At 39.8% G+C, this 18,173-nt stretch overlaps 1 protein-coding gene across 2 annotated transcripts; it reads right to left on the bottom strand.

The window, feature by feature from the left end:
• Positions 1 to 1,623: 1,623 nt before the first annotated feature.
• Positions 1,624 to 18,157, bottom strand: LOC112576456 (katanin p80 WD40 repeat-containing subunit B1-like). 2 transcript variants are annotated; one of them, XM_025258889.1, is made up of 20 exons: positions 17,966 to 18,157; positions 16,726 to 16,856; positions 16,444 to 16,561; positions 15,108 to 15,208; positions 14,651 to 14,692; positions 13,434 to 13,517; positions 13,165 to 13,280; positions 11,355 to 11,426; positions 10,497 to 10,647; positions 9,263 to 9,316; positions 8,963 to 9,030; positions 8,613 to 8,669; positions 7,432 to 7,550; positions 6,105 to 6,155; positions 4,989 to 5,146; positions 4,506 to 4,655; positions 3,972 to 4,048; positions 3,586 to 3,660; positions 3,376 to 3,492; positions 1,624 to 3,208 (listed from the first exon to the last, which is right to left on the bottom strand). In XM_025258889.1, the coding sequence occupies exons 1-20, from the start codon at positions 17,994 to 17,996 to the stop codon at positions 3,076 to 3,078; spliced, it is 1,905 nt and encodes a 634-aa protein (XP_025114674.1). In that variant the 5' UTR covers positions 17,997 to 18,157; the 3' UTR covers positions 1,624 to 3,075. The 2 variants fall into 2 exon arrangements, with proteins under 2 accessions (XP_025114674.1, XP_025114675.1); XM_025258890.1 differs by having other exon boundaries at positions 4,989 to 5,143.
• Positions 18,158 to 18,173: the final 16 nt, after the last annotated feature.

Here is an 18,173-nt window from a genome sequence, read left to right as displayed (position 1 = left end):
GTCATCACAGTCGCTACTGTAGTAATGTAACTGCCATCACAGACACTACTGTAGTAATGTAACTGTCATCAGAGACGCTACTGTAGTAATGTAACTGTCATCAGAGATGCTACTGTAGTGAGGTAACTGCCATCACAGACACTACTGTAGTAATGTAACTGTCATCAGAGACGCTACTGTAGTAATGTAACTGTCATCAGAGACGCTACTGTAGTGAGGTAACTGCCATCAAAGGACAATAAGAAAAACTTCCTAGCCCTGGCAGCAATACCATCCTCTGCTTTACCTGAGATCGACACAGATAAAGCCAAAGTTTTCAGACACGCGGACATGAAGGCAGATAAATAAAGCAAATGAAGCACCAGACTGACACAGGAATAAAGACAATATTCATGAAAAGCACCTTATTGCTTTAAGGAAGATGTGGTTTGCTGTAAAATCTTCTGGAATGGCAAAGGATATCTATACACAGAAGTGATATTGAACACTGGCCTTCAGTTCCACACAACCATTCAGAATGTGAAGGTCAAGGCTGGAAGTGATCTGTAGCCTGTAGTACATTTACACAGACACCTCACAATGGGTGCGAGGACCACACAGCACTTCACCGTCAGGACAGTAGAGATGAGCTTGACCAGTGTGGTTGTGATATGAAAAGCTTCAATTCCAGTCCCAGATGTTATCTGGCAACAAGTGGTCACCAGACATGAATTCCAGCCCAAGATGTTACCTAGCAGCAAGTTGTCACAAAAGCTTTGAGTTCTAAACATGATCAAAGTAGAGCGGTACACATGGTGTTGATGGCACCAGACACAAAATTAAGAGACACCAGAAAACTTTCCCCAAGTTTCATTCCGACCACCATACTCTCCACATGCTGACTGTCAGATCCATTCTATTAACTAATGACCTTCTAATCGGCCCCACCCCAAAGTACTCTCAACAAATGAACATCAGCGGAGTAATCAATTGTTAGATGCCTGTCCCATTCACAATTTTCTTCAACAATTTATGATAACTGATGATATATAATAAATAATGAACACCACACTCAAAAGGATTCAGTTTTCATCTTCTCTACATCTAACAGTTTCTGCAAGACTAGGACCTATTTCAAGCATGAACAAAAAAATGTACAAAAGTTAGCCTTTATCTTTGAAAACTAGACTGTATTCCTCAATTCAACAACCATCAGACGTCACCATGGTCAGAAATGTACCTATGTCAAACAGAAGGGAGAAATTTTTACCAGCGTGGGTTGAGCCATTCAGTGGCTGACACTTTTGTGCAGGAAAACTCTAAATGTCCCTGTGCCAAACAATAAGGACACCATGCTGTACAAGGGACTGCTCCATGTCCCACAGGATCTTACGGGTTCTACTACACATTCACCAAGAAATGCACAATGAAGTTTGCGTGTCTCCCACATAATCTCTCACCCGCACTCTCAACAGACCTCTGATGTCTGTCCTCTGAATGGCTAAGCCAGGCTGTGAGAATTCCTGTAGCTGAAGAGCACGCCAACGTTAATGATGCAGTCCAAATAAGGCAAACAACTAGGAGACGAAGCAATTTTTTCATTTGAGAAACTTCTGTTGAAAATTTATTTAAGAGATGTGAAAATAAGAAAATAAAAATTGGTTTTAATGCTGGTCTTTAGAATTAATGTGAACATTGATTTCATTATATTTGCAATGTCCAGCATGCCCATTTGTTCACCAAAGATAATGACATTTTCTGACAGTTGTTTCTTTGTGCAGAGTCTTATGCTTGTGGCGACAGTTTTTGTAGCTTTGCAGTGAAGGTGCTCAGTGTTTGAAGCATGGAACATTGCCCTATTCAGCACAAACTCTAAGTTACTCATGCTAGGCCCAAACTCCACATTTCAACACACCATATCAAGCCTATGGACTGAAGAGCGCATGTCTGCAGAAAGAGCAACATTATTTCTTGTAGTTTTCATATCTTGTTTTCATGCAACCACACAGGACACACAGTGAAACAGGTAAACAGGTAAACACATATACTTGGAGATCACAATGAATGACAGCCCAACACTTCAACACTAGTACCTTTGTACAATTGTCATTAAACTGAAAACATATCTCTTAGTGACATGGTGCTGAAAAATTGTTCCCAGTGGGCTGGCTGCCACAGTGCATAATATACCAACAAAAAGCTGTTTGCAGTTTTGACTTGGTCCATCTGCACAGCATTCTGAAGTGGCATACACCAGATATGGCCAAAATAACTCACAATGCACAGCAAATGTTTCTCAGCACTCTACTGTTCAGAGCACCAGCTGCTGAACAAATGGGAGTTTGTGTTTGTGTGCATGCCTATGCAACGCACCTGAAACATGTGTTGTTTCAGCAAGGGTAAGACACATGACAGTGCCTGCAGCAGCTTCAGTCTATCACAGAAATGCTGACCTACATCCTGACATTGAATGACACGACACACTTGACACTGTGGAATGAAAGGTCATGCATCTGAGAGCTATCAGCCTCCATAAATATTAACACTCACACTGCCTGGCTATTTGTCACCTCTTTGTTCACGCACACAGCAAGGAGCAACGCATCATTTAGAACACAAACGATGGGAAATATGCTGCAAAATTGAATTTTCTATCCTACCTCAGCTGAACATACCACAGACTGTGTAACGTGGCACAAGTTTCACTATGTCAAGCCCATCATCTTCCTTAAGAAAATAGTCTTTGGAGTAAAATGAAAAGATGGTGACTATCCTTTTCAAAGTTCAATTCTGTGCCAGGCATCTGCGAAACAAAGTGGACGTATTACAGTGAGATAAAACCATATGTTTGCTTGGTGCTTCTCACCATAAAGATTACATGCTACTTGTCATATGACACTAAACACGATCACACTGGACATAGCCATGGTCAGTCCAATGGCTTTCCAGAAGTAACAACCAGAACATTTACTAATACACTATCTTCTTCCAGTTCTGCAGCTTTGCCTTGCTCACACACACAGATGCCAATGTGCAGTGTTCGGTCAGGGCTTGTGGGACAGGAAATCCAGAGAGAGAGACAAGGAAGCAGGGTGTTCAGTCCAGTGTGCTCATCAGCAGTAAGATCTCTTTGTACAGGCTGGCCAGTTTGCCAGCAGCATCACGGCGTTTCTCAATCATGCTGCGAATGTCCATCAGAGCTGTGTGACATCGAGAACACTTTTTATTTCTGCAACAGAGCAAGATTCCACAATCCACTAGCAGTCATTTTGATAAAATATTGTAGCAGATACGTGTATGTGTACCTCTAAAAATGTAGTAAATACTGCAAAACAAACCTCAAGTAGTGCATGTGTGTGAGTGTGCGTGCACTACCCTTACTAAACCGGCTCATACCTTTCTTCTCTGGAAATGTCCACTCCTATGCCAGGTGGTGCTGTCAGGTTGGTCTTGATGGTCTGCCCCATGTTCCGTATGACCAGCTTAATTGCCTGACCAGCTGTCACCACATAGCTACCAAACAAAAAACAAAACAAAACATGAATGACAATTTTAGATTCAAAAATGAAAGTTAGGATGGAAGAAGCCTGACTGTTGACTACTCACCACTCATACTTGCTAGACATCAGCTCTTTCAGTTTGGGCAGCAGAATAGTACACAGGTCCAGGTTCCAAAGAGATCTAGCAACAACAACAAACTGCAGTCACTGTCTCATTCTACATGTTCTATTCTTATCTGTAGTGAATTACACATGCACACACAATTTTTAGAAATGCATTTAATGGTATAACTTCTGGTGCTGCATTAAACATCAATCAAAGCTTTTTAACAAAAGACCAGCACATGAAAACTTTAGACTCACAAACTAAAAGATCCATATGTGAGAACTTGAGATTGACAAACTTGACACCCACCCACGCCCACCCCATAAGTTGCTGCATTTTCTCTGACAAATCAACAGCTAATAGTGACAATACTTTCTCTGCCTCACGTTTTCAAGTTAAGAATGTTCACTACATCCACCAGAACAGCAGGATCATTCATGCTGATGGCTGAGTCAATGGCTGTCTGCACAAACATAAGGTAAAACATATATACCATGGCTCCCACCTGAGTCCCCTCCAACCTCCCTGTCACACATGTACACAATACTATGTCGGCAACATCCCTGAAATTATCGCTAGCCATAGAAAAAACATCACCATGAAGGTAGTGCAAATGGGTGTGCATGATTGTTGACAGATGCCTTCAAGTTCGATTCTCTAAAGTAAAAATCTTCCAGGGAACTACACCGAAAAATATATCCCATGATCAAGCATCACGGTAAGCACTGCTTTTTTGGTCTTCCACCATGCACTGTATGATGCTGACATTTATGGTTTGACATTGCATGAATGTTCTAGCCTAGGCAAAGTCTACTACCTGTTTGCCAACCAACTTTGCACTGAACTGGCAAGTACATTATCACCTGCTCATTACTTTGTCACACCAACCAGCAAGAACATTGCCTGCTTGTCACACCAACCTTGAGATTACCAGACGTCCACATGGCTCGCACAATCTGCAGATTTCTGCTGCGGTTAGACATGACTGTCATCATGGCATTATGACCGTTGGCGATGAAGTCAAGCACTTCATTCTCTGACAGGGTGCCTGTGACTTGCTCTGGCTGTTTCTGGAAATAAAGTCTTATTTAGATTTCCGACAATCATCTACACACTTTGCTGGAAAGAGAATGTCAAAAAAAAATTAAAAATAGTACAGTGGTACGCTTGGTGAGAGAAAATAGATGGTGAACTAAAAACTTTAACAGGTGAATTCCCTTACCCAACTGCCAGAGGCAGGCAACACAAGCTCTGGCATCATTTTAACAATCTGACTACTGTGAATTGAAAGAAACAGAAAAGCTGCAGTAGTAAGGCCAAGACTGTATTCTACCAGCCAACAATTGCTGGAAAGAGAGCATATTTGATATTACATGAAAATATTGTTGATGGACTTTACTCACAGGCATGAAATCTTCAGCACTGATGTCATTGGCCTGGCGGGGGGATCGTTTCTGTGGGGGCGGTGACCTTTCCACTGGCCGGGAGGGCTTGATATTCTGAGCACCTCGCTCATTTTTGTCAGCTGATCGCTGTCTGACAGGCTCCGCATCTGCTGCTGCTAAAAAGCAATGGTGAACACAGACACTGTTAGTCATGTAAACTGTATAAGAGAGTTCCATTTCCCATCTGATGTTGAAATTATATTTATTATGACATTTGAAAGAAATACAAATAAGATTCTAAAAAACTTGATCCTACTGAGGGTCAACTTACTACCTAGACTTTATCCCCCACCCCCTCCTTAGACTATTTCCAACCATCCATGCTCATAAATGTAGCTTGTAGAGATGCTGACAGAAAGGTAGAAGCCAATGTTTAAACACAAAGAATAAGAATGATTAAAAAAAAACAAAAACATAACAGAAGCATGGCTATTCAAGGGAGCTGGCAATCTTGTTCCAGGATGATGTCTACTGCCTGTCAAGGATATGCATGTAGATCACTGACAGGATGACATATGCAACCAAAGAACTTCTTCCTGCCCCTACAAGCAGGTGAATAATACAAATGTTCACTTTATTCCAGCTGCTGAAGCCATACATTCCTCTTACTTGGAAGAAACCTACACCCTGCAATGTAACAGAACAAGCTGCCATACAATACAACTTTTCATATGCCTTAATGGGTGCATGCAAAAAATGAAAACAAAACACATGCATCTCCTGAAGGCCATGGGTGGTTCACCTGCCTGTCAAGAAATGACAACTGCTGATCACTGTCTTGTTCTGCCTACACCTTTAAGACCACACAGTGGCCTAAGCAGACAGTGGGTGCAGTAGACGCATATGCCCATGTTTATGTCTACCTGCATGCACACACCCACAAAATAAAACTCAACATGCATCTTGATTGGGCCAGCATCAGGCGTTCCACATTCAAGTGGATGAATGACAATGTGATGAAAGCCAAAGAAAACAATTCAATAAAAAAAAAAACAAAGGGTAAAAAAGGGCACAGAGAACATAGAGAGGCATAAGATAATTTAAGGAAGAAAAGGAGCCAAGAGGTTAACTTACAGTCATCTGCTGGAGGCCGGAATGGCTCCACTCTGGGTGGGTTTACATGAGCTGCAACAGGTCATGCAGTTAGCAAAGCTGTACACCAAAACATCCTGCAGGCCTTCAGCAGCCAAATCAACATGCTCAAAATAGCTCAACTCAGCCTGACACAGCCATTAACCCAGACAACATATCAACATTCAAATTTCACTACAACCTAGCATTCTTTGCTCCACATCCACTTAAACATGGTTTATGTCTATTTCTAAAGTCTGGTTCCACAGAGAGTAGCTTTGATATAGAATGTTTCAATGTTACTATGTTTACAATGTTAAAGTTATTATGTTTGCCAAACTATTGTTAGTATTTTTACATATTCTTAATGATTAAACATAGACAGACTATGCAATGATGTATCCTAGTCTCATTTCTCTTTCAATGGCTGCTGTAACCAACAAGTTCACTGCAATTTTCCTCTCATAAAGATGCATACAATTTCTATTACAATATTATTCAATATTATTCAGGTTTAATAAAGGTTTATGTGCATGACAGCTGACTATTGCATACGTGGTCAATGAATCCTGCAGCCAGATTGCTGCAATTTCCTACTGGGACAACATGATGGTCTAAGTACCTGCACACATTGGATGTCCCATCTCAATGACATCTAAAACTGTTATTGACTACCACCAGCTTAGTGAGCAAAGGTTGGCACATCAGGAGGTTCTAACTCACAAAAGCTGCTCAAATAAATAAAAGGAATGAAAAGGAAAAAATATCCAACAAATGACATAAAGTGTCTGAGGTAGGATGACTTGTGTGCTGCTTTACAGAAGGCATGGTTTACCCTTACTCTCAATTCCCCAAATAATAAAACACACCCACACACACACACACAATCACTTACTTCTACCCAATCAATGGTGGCTGGGTTGGTAGAAGAGAGCTTAAACATGCAACACAAGCACTGCACACACACAGCAACTTCAGCAGAGGCTGTAATTATGAAGCCCGGACAAGTTGTTGCCCAGGCAAACACGAGGGAACATAATGGCAAGCACCTTGTCCTCTTAGTTACAGAGTGGTGTCAAACTCCCATAGATATTGTTTTATCCCTGAAGATGTAGTTGTGGCAAAGATGCAAATGGGTAGACTTCTTCACAGGGTGCAAACATAGCTTTAGAATAATGTAGACATTTGACCTTCATCTCCCGACTTACCCTCATAATCATGGTCCCTGATGCATTACCATGAACTCTGCCTAAGATGTTCTGAATGAAGAACACTATGCCCAGATAAGGTGTTAGCAGTGGAGAACACTATACCCAGATGAAATGTTTACCTTGCCGTATGTTTCCCTGGAACAGCTCTCGGTACTCAGCAGGGTTTTGGATATCTGCTGCTGATGCATCTTCACCTTCCTCTGTCTTTTCTGCAGGTTCATCAGACTGCTTGGGCTCACTGGAAAAATATAGATGATGATTATAACAATAATAAGAAGAAGAAGCACATTTCTCCAGCATCAGCTGGACTCAAAGTCCTTTACAATAAGAGTGCACTTCTATAATGCACTTTCCTGTCAAGAAGATGAACACAGGAATATCAAGTCACAGTCCAATAAAGAAACACAAAACAACAACACACAATGAGGCAATGGCCAGTTTCTTAGGAAGAATGCAGTAAGGACATCAAGCTAGGTGAAGATTAGCGTGAAGAATAAGATGTACAAGTGTCATTTTCAACCAGTTAGCAAAAGGGAGATTCCCTCCAGTCAATGATAACAGACTTCAGATTGAAATCTAATGTTTAATGTTCAATTCTTTCAGCAAAGAAGTTAAAGCAAGACTGGAGAATCGCATCACTGAAGCAAGTGTTTACAAACCACTTTTTGGATACATAACAATTGTTGAAGTGAATGCTACAAATGGACTGTGAAGGAAGTGGTAGGATATGGAGACCGTTAGTCAACAAAAACATTGATCTCATCTGTTCATTCAAAAAGGAAAACAAAAAAGAAAGCCACAGACAATCTAGTATGCAGAATATGTAGATCCCCAAATTGATGACTATGAAACCAGAACAGATCGTAAAAAAAAAGAACAAAAAAAAAAAAACCAAAAAAAAACAACAACAAAACAACAACAAAAAAAACCCCACAGAGCTGCTCCACTTCTGTTAGGCAAGGAGACATCACTCTCATGGACACTAGCAAGCATATATGTGGCATACAGAACCATGAACAAGTGAAATGGGTTAGGTACTTGCACGGATTAGAACATATCACACTGTAGGAACATGAAACAGCAAATGACATTCACTAGAACATCACAGTATGGGAACATGAACAAGAGAAATAACTCAGATATTTGGGTTGCCTAGAACAAATCACAATACAAAAACACGAAGTAGCAAAATACTTGGGCTGACATGAACATACAATGATATAGAGTTTAGGATGATCTAGCAAAAGCACCCAGTCATGACCATCATCAGACTAAGTTTACAAAGACTGACAATGTTTACCTGGCCTGTTTTGTTGACTGTGTTGGTGGACGTTCTGTCACAAATATTTTGCGGCTGCTGTTAGCACAAACAAGAGCATTTTTATTGTAAATGAAATTAATCTTTGTTCTTTAAAAAACACACTGGTTCAACTGTTAGACCATTCACAGAAGTCATGAACAAGTAAAAGGCCAATATCCTGTTCCCAGCCTGCATGGCACCTTTCAAAATAGATCCCAGAATGTGAAAGTAAGAATATTCATCTTCATCATCTAAGTACAAAAGCAATGAGTACATATGTGAGATGTTGGCATCAAATGCACATATCTGCTTGGTACAATATAAGTTTATTTTCAAGAAGTAATGCTTACTTGGACAAGCCGGATGATTCCCGTCGATTACTGTTTGTTGCCTGACTGCCACCAAGAGGCCGGACACTCTGCAAGTGTACTAAGGTTACATTTCTTTTTATGCACACACACACACTCGTGCATAAACACACCCTTCCCCCCACCCCAAACACACACATTCTATCTCATTCACGTGCACAAACACACACCCCCCCACACACACACAAGTGTACAAACACATTCATCTGCTCTCCCATGCTTGCATGCTGACACATGACCAAGTTGCTCAGGTATATGTACATTTAAAACTCAAGGAATTACCTCCAGGTTTACCACAAATGAAGACACATTCGTTTTGTAGAAAGATGCTCCAATCTGCAACACATCATTTTTGGGTCACATTTGAGTAAACTACAATGCCAATGATTACTCAGTCAAATATACAGTGGAACCTCGGTTAACGAACTTAATCCGTTCTGGAAAGCTGTTCGTTATCCGAAATGTTCGTTATCCGAAACAATTTTTTCCATAAGAAATAAAGGAAATAGATTTAATTGGTTCCCAGCCCCTGTTGACTCGCTAATATTTAAAAGTTACAGGCTATATAGGTATTTGTTTTAATGAGAACAGTTATAATGCAATATGAATGGAGTTAAATAAACATAAAAACATTAACGAAAGCATTTACACATCAGAAAACTTTCCTTTTTGACGGCGTGGTTGGAAGCAGGTGTGGGGAGGAAGGGGTGGAATTACTGCTTGGATTCCCCCTCCATGAGCACACGTGACATTATAAAATCGGTGGAGACTTCCCTTTTCTGTAGCTTTGAGGTTAAAGGACAAAACCTGTCCAGTGTCTGTTGCTTCTGTCTTTTTTGTAAAACTCTTCGGTAATACGACATCACATATCTGACAGACGCATGCCACCTTCATACTTTGAAATCATTTCCTTTTTCAATTCATTTGTTGGCCGCTTCCTTGTCATTACCTCACTACTATTGCTCTTAATCTTCTTTGGAGCCATGATTGAGGATTATCTTATTAAAATAAAGCACAACAATCACTAAATAAGAAGGATGCACACAGATAAGGAACGACTGATCGTAACTGTGTCTCGAGCGTGAATGATGACATGCTGGTCGGTCACGTGTGGTTCACGTGGCTGTTCGTTATCCGAAATTTTGTTCGCTATCCGAGACAAATTTTTTACGAAATTTTTGTTCGTTAACCGAAATATTCGCTATCCGAGGCGTTCGCTAACCGAGGTTCCACTGTATAGCCTAATACAATTATTCATACTTCACAGCTCAACTAATCTATAAAAATATTGTAAACTTCCAAAGACAGGTTATCATATGATTAGGACAGCACAGCCACTGCAGACCTAGCAATTGTAAGCGGAAGAGTGATACCAACAGAAACTTCCCCAACACCAATCTACTACAGCAATGTAGCACCAATAGATGTTTCCCTTATAGCTATCTACTACAGACATGTCATACCAACAGAAGTTTCCTCATAACCTTTCTACGACAGAAGAATGACAACCACTGACCATCTGTGTATTAGAGATGCTCATATCACAAACATCGCTCCATCCTATGGAAACTGCATCAAAGCAATGCACTGGCTCCCAGCCATAGACTTTCAACATGTCATGGCTTCCACTGTACAGGCACATGCCGTCTGGATGGAAAGCGATGGACCTGCAAAAGTAGCAATGAGAAAATCTAACACACACACAGCGTAACATCTGTATAAATGTCATTTGCTATCTAAACCACACTTACTGACCCCCTTCTCCTTTCCCTTACATGGTGCCCGCAATCAAACGCCATCAAGAAAAGTTCCCATGCAGTAAGGAAGAAAGTAAGATATAATGAAGACCTCATGCAAGTTACCTCAGAAAAGCTGAATAACATTTGCAGCCATTACTGTACTGTGCAGTAAGTTATGATACCATGGAAAAAACAACTTAATATTCTTTAGTCAGTCTTGCTGGAGTCTGATCTGAACTTCCATAAGATCTTTTAACAGTCTACTTCTTAGATTGTGTAGCACCAAGAAGAACTGCTGCTGCTTGTACCGCCAAAGATATTTTTATTAAACTGTCGAACCATCGTTTGTACTGTTTTTCCTGACATTTCGTTGTCACTTGTACAGTGACAGTTCTTAGCAACAAACAAAAGGGAATAATTTGAAACTATGTTGTCACAACATTAAACCACGATGCATGAAGTAATGACAAGTGAGTCAGTGACCAAAAAAAAAAAATCTGAATCTTTCACAAAATCTGAAACACTTCAGGCAAGACCTCAACAGACATCAACATTTAGTCCACACAGAAAGCTTTGTTTTCCACTTCACTTGCCCCAAAACCATGACAACCTTTTGACACAGAATCTATACTTACCTAATTCCTGTGGAATCTCCTTCTGTGCTGCTAACAAGTTGGAATGTTTCCAAATCCCAAAACTTGATGGTTCTGCACTCAGGTTTAAAATATTTTTTTAAAATCAGAAGTCAATCATAAACAGGACTGACAATAAAAGCGAGTCGTCACTTTATAAAGTTAGCTTACTGAATACACGAGAACTACAGTGGGTTGACAAATACTGTTATTTCTCAAGACATTTCTTAAAGGTGGTCTGATAGGGCTGAGGTTTTTAGGCATACACCATGCCAGCAACTAAAGCTATATCACTGCGAGAAAAGGTTACACCCTGTTGAATGAGCAAAAAAACAAAGACCCCCAGGTGATACAATAACATCACCACTAATAATGTAAATCAACAACAGGAAAAAGAATAATATAAAAGGGTAAGCAATATGTTAAGAAGGGTTTTAAGATCAAAAAGGCCAACGTCAAGCCAGAATATAAAAAAATCAAATTCATCTGTTGGTAAAGCTCTAAACTTAAATTTGATGGTTAAGTACTACAATCTTTAAAAATAAAAAATAGCTGCCAGTGAGATGGATCTAATAAAGAAAGCAATGAGCCTGCTGTAAAAAAAAAACTGCTGGCAGTAAATATGTAAAACAGTTAAGTGACCCTGACATTAGGGACAAACTGTTGGGTGTTCGCCTTATAAAAGGTGGGAATATATGGTAAAGCTGCGTCTCACTCTAAGTCTGCTGTGTACAATCTCCTCCCACCACACAAAGTGGCCTGATTGTTAGGGCAGCAATACCGTCCCAATCACACAGGATGACCTGACTGCTAGGGCAGCAGTACAGCACCCATAGCACAGGATGATCTGACTGCTAGGGCAGCAGTACAGCACCCATAGCATAGGATGACCTGACTGCTAGGGCAGCAGTACAGCACCCATCATCAAATTTTGGACGACCACACCATGTTAACAGCTTGTCTCAGCATATTTTTTATCTATATGTAATATTTTTTCCCATGTCAGGTCAATGGTAGAGCAAAGAGGCTGCCCTGGTATTCTTGTTTCCTCACATTTTAACACCCGACCCAATGATGCTAGTGGAAGCATTATCACTATCAAATCCACAACTCTGTCCTCAAATAAGTGATGTTATAACTGATAAAATTAAGGGTACAGTCAAGAAACTAAGGTGTGGACTGGTCATTTGATGTGAACCCGCAGTTTTGTGTGAAATTGAATTAAACATTCTAAAGAGAGCTTTAAACACATTACCCAGTTTATATTATCCACAAAAATCCTAACGGTGGCAAGATCTGTTAAATAAACTGTTCAATAAATCTGAATTATTATATAGACAGCACATTGTCAGATGCTTAGAAAATATCCATCAGTCACCATGACACGATAAAAAAAGCCGATAATGAAAGTGTTCATCTTTCTGTTGATATACAGGGACTGTGACCCTGTTCTTCGTAGAAACCAATGCATTTTTTGCAGTATTCATACAGTTTTAGTTTTACTTTGCATAGTACACATTTGCTTGTGAAGCAAGGTGATGGATGTTGACAGATGAGAGATGCACAAATTCTTCACAACTAAAGCAGCTGTCAAACAATAGTCTAGAGCAGGGGTGGGCAATTAATTTTCCCAAGGGGCCACATGAGAAACTGGGATGATTTTAGAGGGCCGGACTAATATAGTTAACTCAGTTTTACCCAATACTGTATATATAGTATATATATTGGTGGGCGGGCTAGCGGGCGGGCCGGTCAGAGACAGGAGGCGGGCCGGCCTTTGCCCAGGTCTGGTCTAGAGAGACAACAGGAATACCTGTCACTGCTGCCAGATGCCAACAAAAGCTCATGAGGATGGAACTCAACCACATTGACAGGTCCCTTGTGCAATTTTAGGTCTGTCAACAGCTTGCCAGCTGTCAGGTCCCATAGCTAAGGACAGAAGCCAAACATAGCACAATGTCAGGAGGATATGTTCAGAATCAACTCTATTAAAGGAAAGATCACCAATTAGCATCAACTAAAGCACAACAACATCGGCAACCACACTGAGGTCTCTAGCTTTTACTAAATCACATTTCTTACCTTAACGACATCATCCTCGCCTGCCGATGCGATCCAGCGGCCATCAGGACTAAATCGCAAACAGTTGACACAGCCTGTATGACTCTGCACGCAAGTTAAATAGCATTTAATGTTTTTAAAGGCTGATAGGTTGTGTTTACAAATACATTTTGTAAGATAGTCTTATAGCAATGCAGAACCAAGAGAAATAAAATTACCCAAAAAATATTTGAACTGCAATAACATTCCACCACAGAAATCCCAGCAGAGTACAGAGCAGATGACTTTTAAAGTATTAAAAATGTGCCAGCCGGTATTAAGTTATAAAAATTATGGCTTGAACCATGAAGGCTAAACTCTGAAAACTACTTCAAAGAGACCAAAAAAGGCCCAAATTACAGCGCTGTCGTAAACTACTGATCTATCTATAGATTACAAGGTCAATACCACAAACAGTACAACCACAGTCTGACTGCACCATACAACATAATACTGAATGCTTAAAACATGACATTTCACAGACTTAAATTTTCATTTGTCACTGGAGGAGAGGAATTAGTGCTTAATGCAGAGCCAGCAACTAAGGCTATATCAGGGCAAGGCAGCCAGCCTTGTAAACAAATGTTATTTGTCACCGAGCAGAAGAAGAAACACGATCTTTATAATCAAGTAAAATGCTGTTCTTCCTTTTCCCCTAGCCCTATAAGCTGACCTCTATGAAGCAAGAGATTGGAAAAATGCAATACTGTCAAAATCTTTGTGTACCATGGCACATGAAGCTCTATCCACCTCATACCCAAGACATATTACAAGGACTGCCTACCCCACACCCCACACACATTACACGGACTGCAACATCAAACAGACACCTGTTACTTCAAGCAGACATTGCTACACACACACAGGTAAAGAACATGGTACCATCTCAAAATCACCAAATTTAGCATGTAGTAAGTAGCATGTTACTGTCTCAAAATGTAAAGATGAGAACACACTCTCAAAGAATGACTGCATGATTCAACTTACAGAATATATACACTAAAGGACAAGACTGACTGCATGACTCTACCTATGGAATACATAAAGGACAAGACTCACTGCATGACTCAGCTTATGAAATACATACTTGACAAACAACACCTAGCTAAGCAGAACTGAGTGAAGGACAGACTGCATGACTCCACTTTTAGAAGATTTAACATCTGTGCAACAATTTCCCTAAGTACGCATGCACTTACCTTATATGTGTAAATACAACCTTTTCTTCGTATATCCCACAGCTGAAACAAAACACCAAAGCATGTTACTAAAATTGAACAGCAAAGCCTGTTATTAAGACTAAACAGCAAATCATGTTACTAAAACAAAGGGAGAATAGCTACAGCAGTCTACTGTCTTTCTTTTCTTACCAAAGTAGTTAGTAGGTTGTGTGTGTGTGGGTACATCCACTTTATTCCCAAACAACACACTAATACAACTTTAGCAAGGGTAGAGGTAAGATTTATAGGTGCTCATGTGCTAGCATAGGTGTTGAGATATGTCACTGATGAGTGACAAACTCTCCATGTACATTCACAACTATATCCAAGGTGTCACATCTACCACACAACTTTTCAACTCCTTTTAAGGAAAAATTGTCGTTATTTATTAACCAAGAAATCTTACAGAGGGAAAATAAAATATGGCAAGTCAGACCTTGACATTACAGTCCATGGAGCCAGATGCTGCATAGTCACCATAGGGATGAAAATCAAGGCTCTTGATACCAGCTTTATGGCCAGTTAGTGTGCGCAAAACTGACAAACAAACAGTACACTAACTTGAGATTCCTACAAAAAATTCTTGAGTGCAAATATAAATTATAATGCAAAAACATTTAGATCCATAGCAATCCCTCCCTACTGGTTAATCACAAGATCCAGGGTAGCATAAACTAGTCTGAAGAGCTTGAATAGTGATAAAGTTGTATCATCTTCTGTCTTACGAATTAAAAAAATCATACAATCAGAACCTTAGTCTATTTAATCATGTAAAATCTGCAAGGCAATAATTTTCATCCATTAATTTTGATTTTCATACCTCTTAAAAAATAACTAAATGTAATAAAAAATGTTGACTAATAGTTAAATCGTCAACCTGTACAATGTATGAGAGAATATGTGTGTGAGAGAGTGTGTGTGTGTGGGAGAGAGGGTACACGGACTTTTCGCCGACGGACGTTTTGCCGCCGGACGTTTCGGAACCGGACGTTTTGCCGACCGGACGTTTCGCCACCGGACGTTTCGGAGTCGGACCATTTGCCGACCGGCGTTTCGCCGCCGGACGTTTCGGCGCGGGGCACTTCATTTCGGCATTTCACGCGGGACCTTTAGCCGAAGTCAAGTGTGGGACACCCCTTCGCTCACACATTTCTCTCGCCATTGTATCAATGTATCAGTGAACTCTCTCTCACTATCCCTCCTCATGTGAACCGTTAGCTCACACATTTCTCTCGCCATTGTATCAATGTTTTTTCTCAAAGCTGTTGCGCATAATCTGTGACAATCAAAGTGAACTGTCTGTGAAGTCTGTGTGTCAAATTTGTTTGAAATAAAGAATTATTGTGTAATCTAGTAGTTACTTTCATTCTTTGAGAAGTAAGTAAGCTCTCTCTCTCTCTGACATAATGCGACGAAACGTCCGGCGGCGAAACGCCGGTCGGCAAAACGTCCGACTCCGAAACGTCCGGCGGCGAAACGTCCAGTCGACAAAACGTCCGGCTCCGAAACGTCCGGCGGCGAAACGTCCGTCGGCAAAACGTCCGCACACGGGAGAGAGAGTGTGTGTAAAACAAAGAAAAAGAGTGTTATCATTTGAATGAGGTGAATGAATCTGTTAGATACATTTGCTGTCTATTGATTGTGTGTACTTCTGCGATTTTATATAAAGCACTATCAGCCTACTTTCCCACCAATCATGTACAGCTTTAAGTGTGACCTTGTCAAGCAGATTGTGGTTCATGCAGACATTGCACATTACACTGTCAACTTACTTTTGGCCTGCTCCAAATCCCACACCTTCAGTGCTCCTGAAAGGGACCCAGCAATTACCATCTCTTCAGCGTGGCCAAAGCGAACTGCCTCAATGCTGGTTGTGTGGCCTGTCAGACTCTGTGACCAACAAACACAATTCGAACAATATTCTGGTACCTTTGGTAATGTACAACTTCCAGATAACATACATTTTTTTTATTTTTTTATCAAAGATTTCAGCATTTACAGAATAAAACTAGAAATCATAATCACAAGTGGGCATGATCTGCAGCTATACTGACCATTATACAGTGTGGTTTGCCCACCGACCACAAGTTGACTTTGCGATCATCCCCACCAGTCACCATGACACGCCCAGACTTATGGCCCAATCCTACACACTTGACATCAGCACCATGAGCCGTAAATTCTTCTGTTGAAAGTAAAAAAAAATTAATATTCAGTTTCATATCACTCTTATTCCTAGTCTATCGACAACAAAAATTATTCCAAACAGTAAAAATTCTTTTGAGTCGAACAACTGTGCATTTAGATCCTCTTCCCAAGCTATTTCTAATATTTTGATACCTGAATAAATGTCCTCATTAAATAAAATCATAATAAATACATAAAATAGTCATAACAGCAAAATACTTTGCCTGAACAATGACACCTTTTCCACATCTGTGGCTAGAGATTATGTTTGATAATTGCTTTAGATCTTGTAGGAGAATTAGCTATGGATTGTATCTAATCCTTTAACTAAGAAATGAATATATGCCCTTTCAATCTTGTAAAAGAATTTACTATGGATTACATCTAATCCTTTAACTCAATGAATATTTGCACAACTGACATATATTTTACAACAAACATAACAAATAACAAACAACTCATAAATAAAGTGTAATAGACTTCACATTACTTAGGATTTTTTTTCAAAGTTGAAATAAATGACCTCCTTAAGTTCAAAAACACTTTCTAGGAGTAGAGGTTAATTTGTTGCTTAAACATATATTTAGTATGATAAGATGTATGTTACAGCTTTTCTCACTCATTATTTTTTTTTAGTGCTTTTATACTTAAGATGTTATAAAATACTATAGAGGTTTATTTACATTATATTTAGCTAACATTGATTCAAATAACTACAGCTTCACATTATGATAAACATTTGTAAGGTTAAGTATCAATTCAAAATTCTTCTTTATAGAAGTGATAAACTGATAGTACAACACCTTACACCCCAACAGCAAATACATAACGCACACCTTTTAAGTATAACCAACAGATTCAAGCAGTACGTGATGGAACCCGTAGAACTTATATTTAAGGCTTAAAAGTTGTACACATTAGTCTGAAACATTTATGATTCGTCATCAGCAGTTTGCACAATTATCAAATGTGAACGATAGTATCAGGCATACGAGGACTGACAATATAACACAGTATGAGGCCTAGCTAACTTTGGCGAAGGACTGGTTAATTCACTTCCAGGACCAGAGAAGAGACAAGAAACTGGCCTCGTCACACAAAACTTACGAAGTTTCCATGCGCGCTTTGGGTTTGCCATTTTTGTAAATACACACACGACGATCTTGTTTTGATGTTTTTCACATTACAGCAACAAAATCTCGCATTACACAGAATATCATTATGAAAACACTTTTTATTTTTATTTCTTGCGAACACCCCTTCTTTGGCTAACTTCTAGCTTGCGTGAGTCAAGGCACTGGCAATTATGGAGTAA

This window comes from Pomacea canaliculata, linkage group LG12 (genome assembly GCF_003073045.1).
Source record: "Pomacea canaliculata isolate SZHN2017 linkage group LG12, ASM307304v1, whole genome shotgun sequence".
Classification (NCBI taxonomy): Eukaryota; Metazoa; Mollusca; class Gastropoda; order Architaenioglossa; family Ampullariidae; genus Pomacea; species Pomacea canaliculata.
This window is presented reverse-complemented; position numbering and strand designations above follow the sequence as displayed.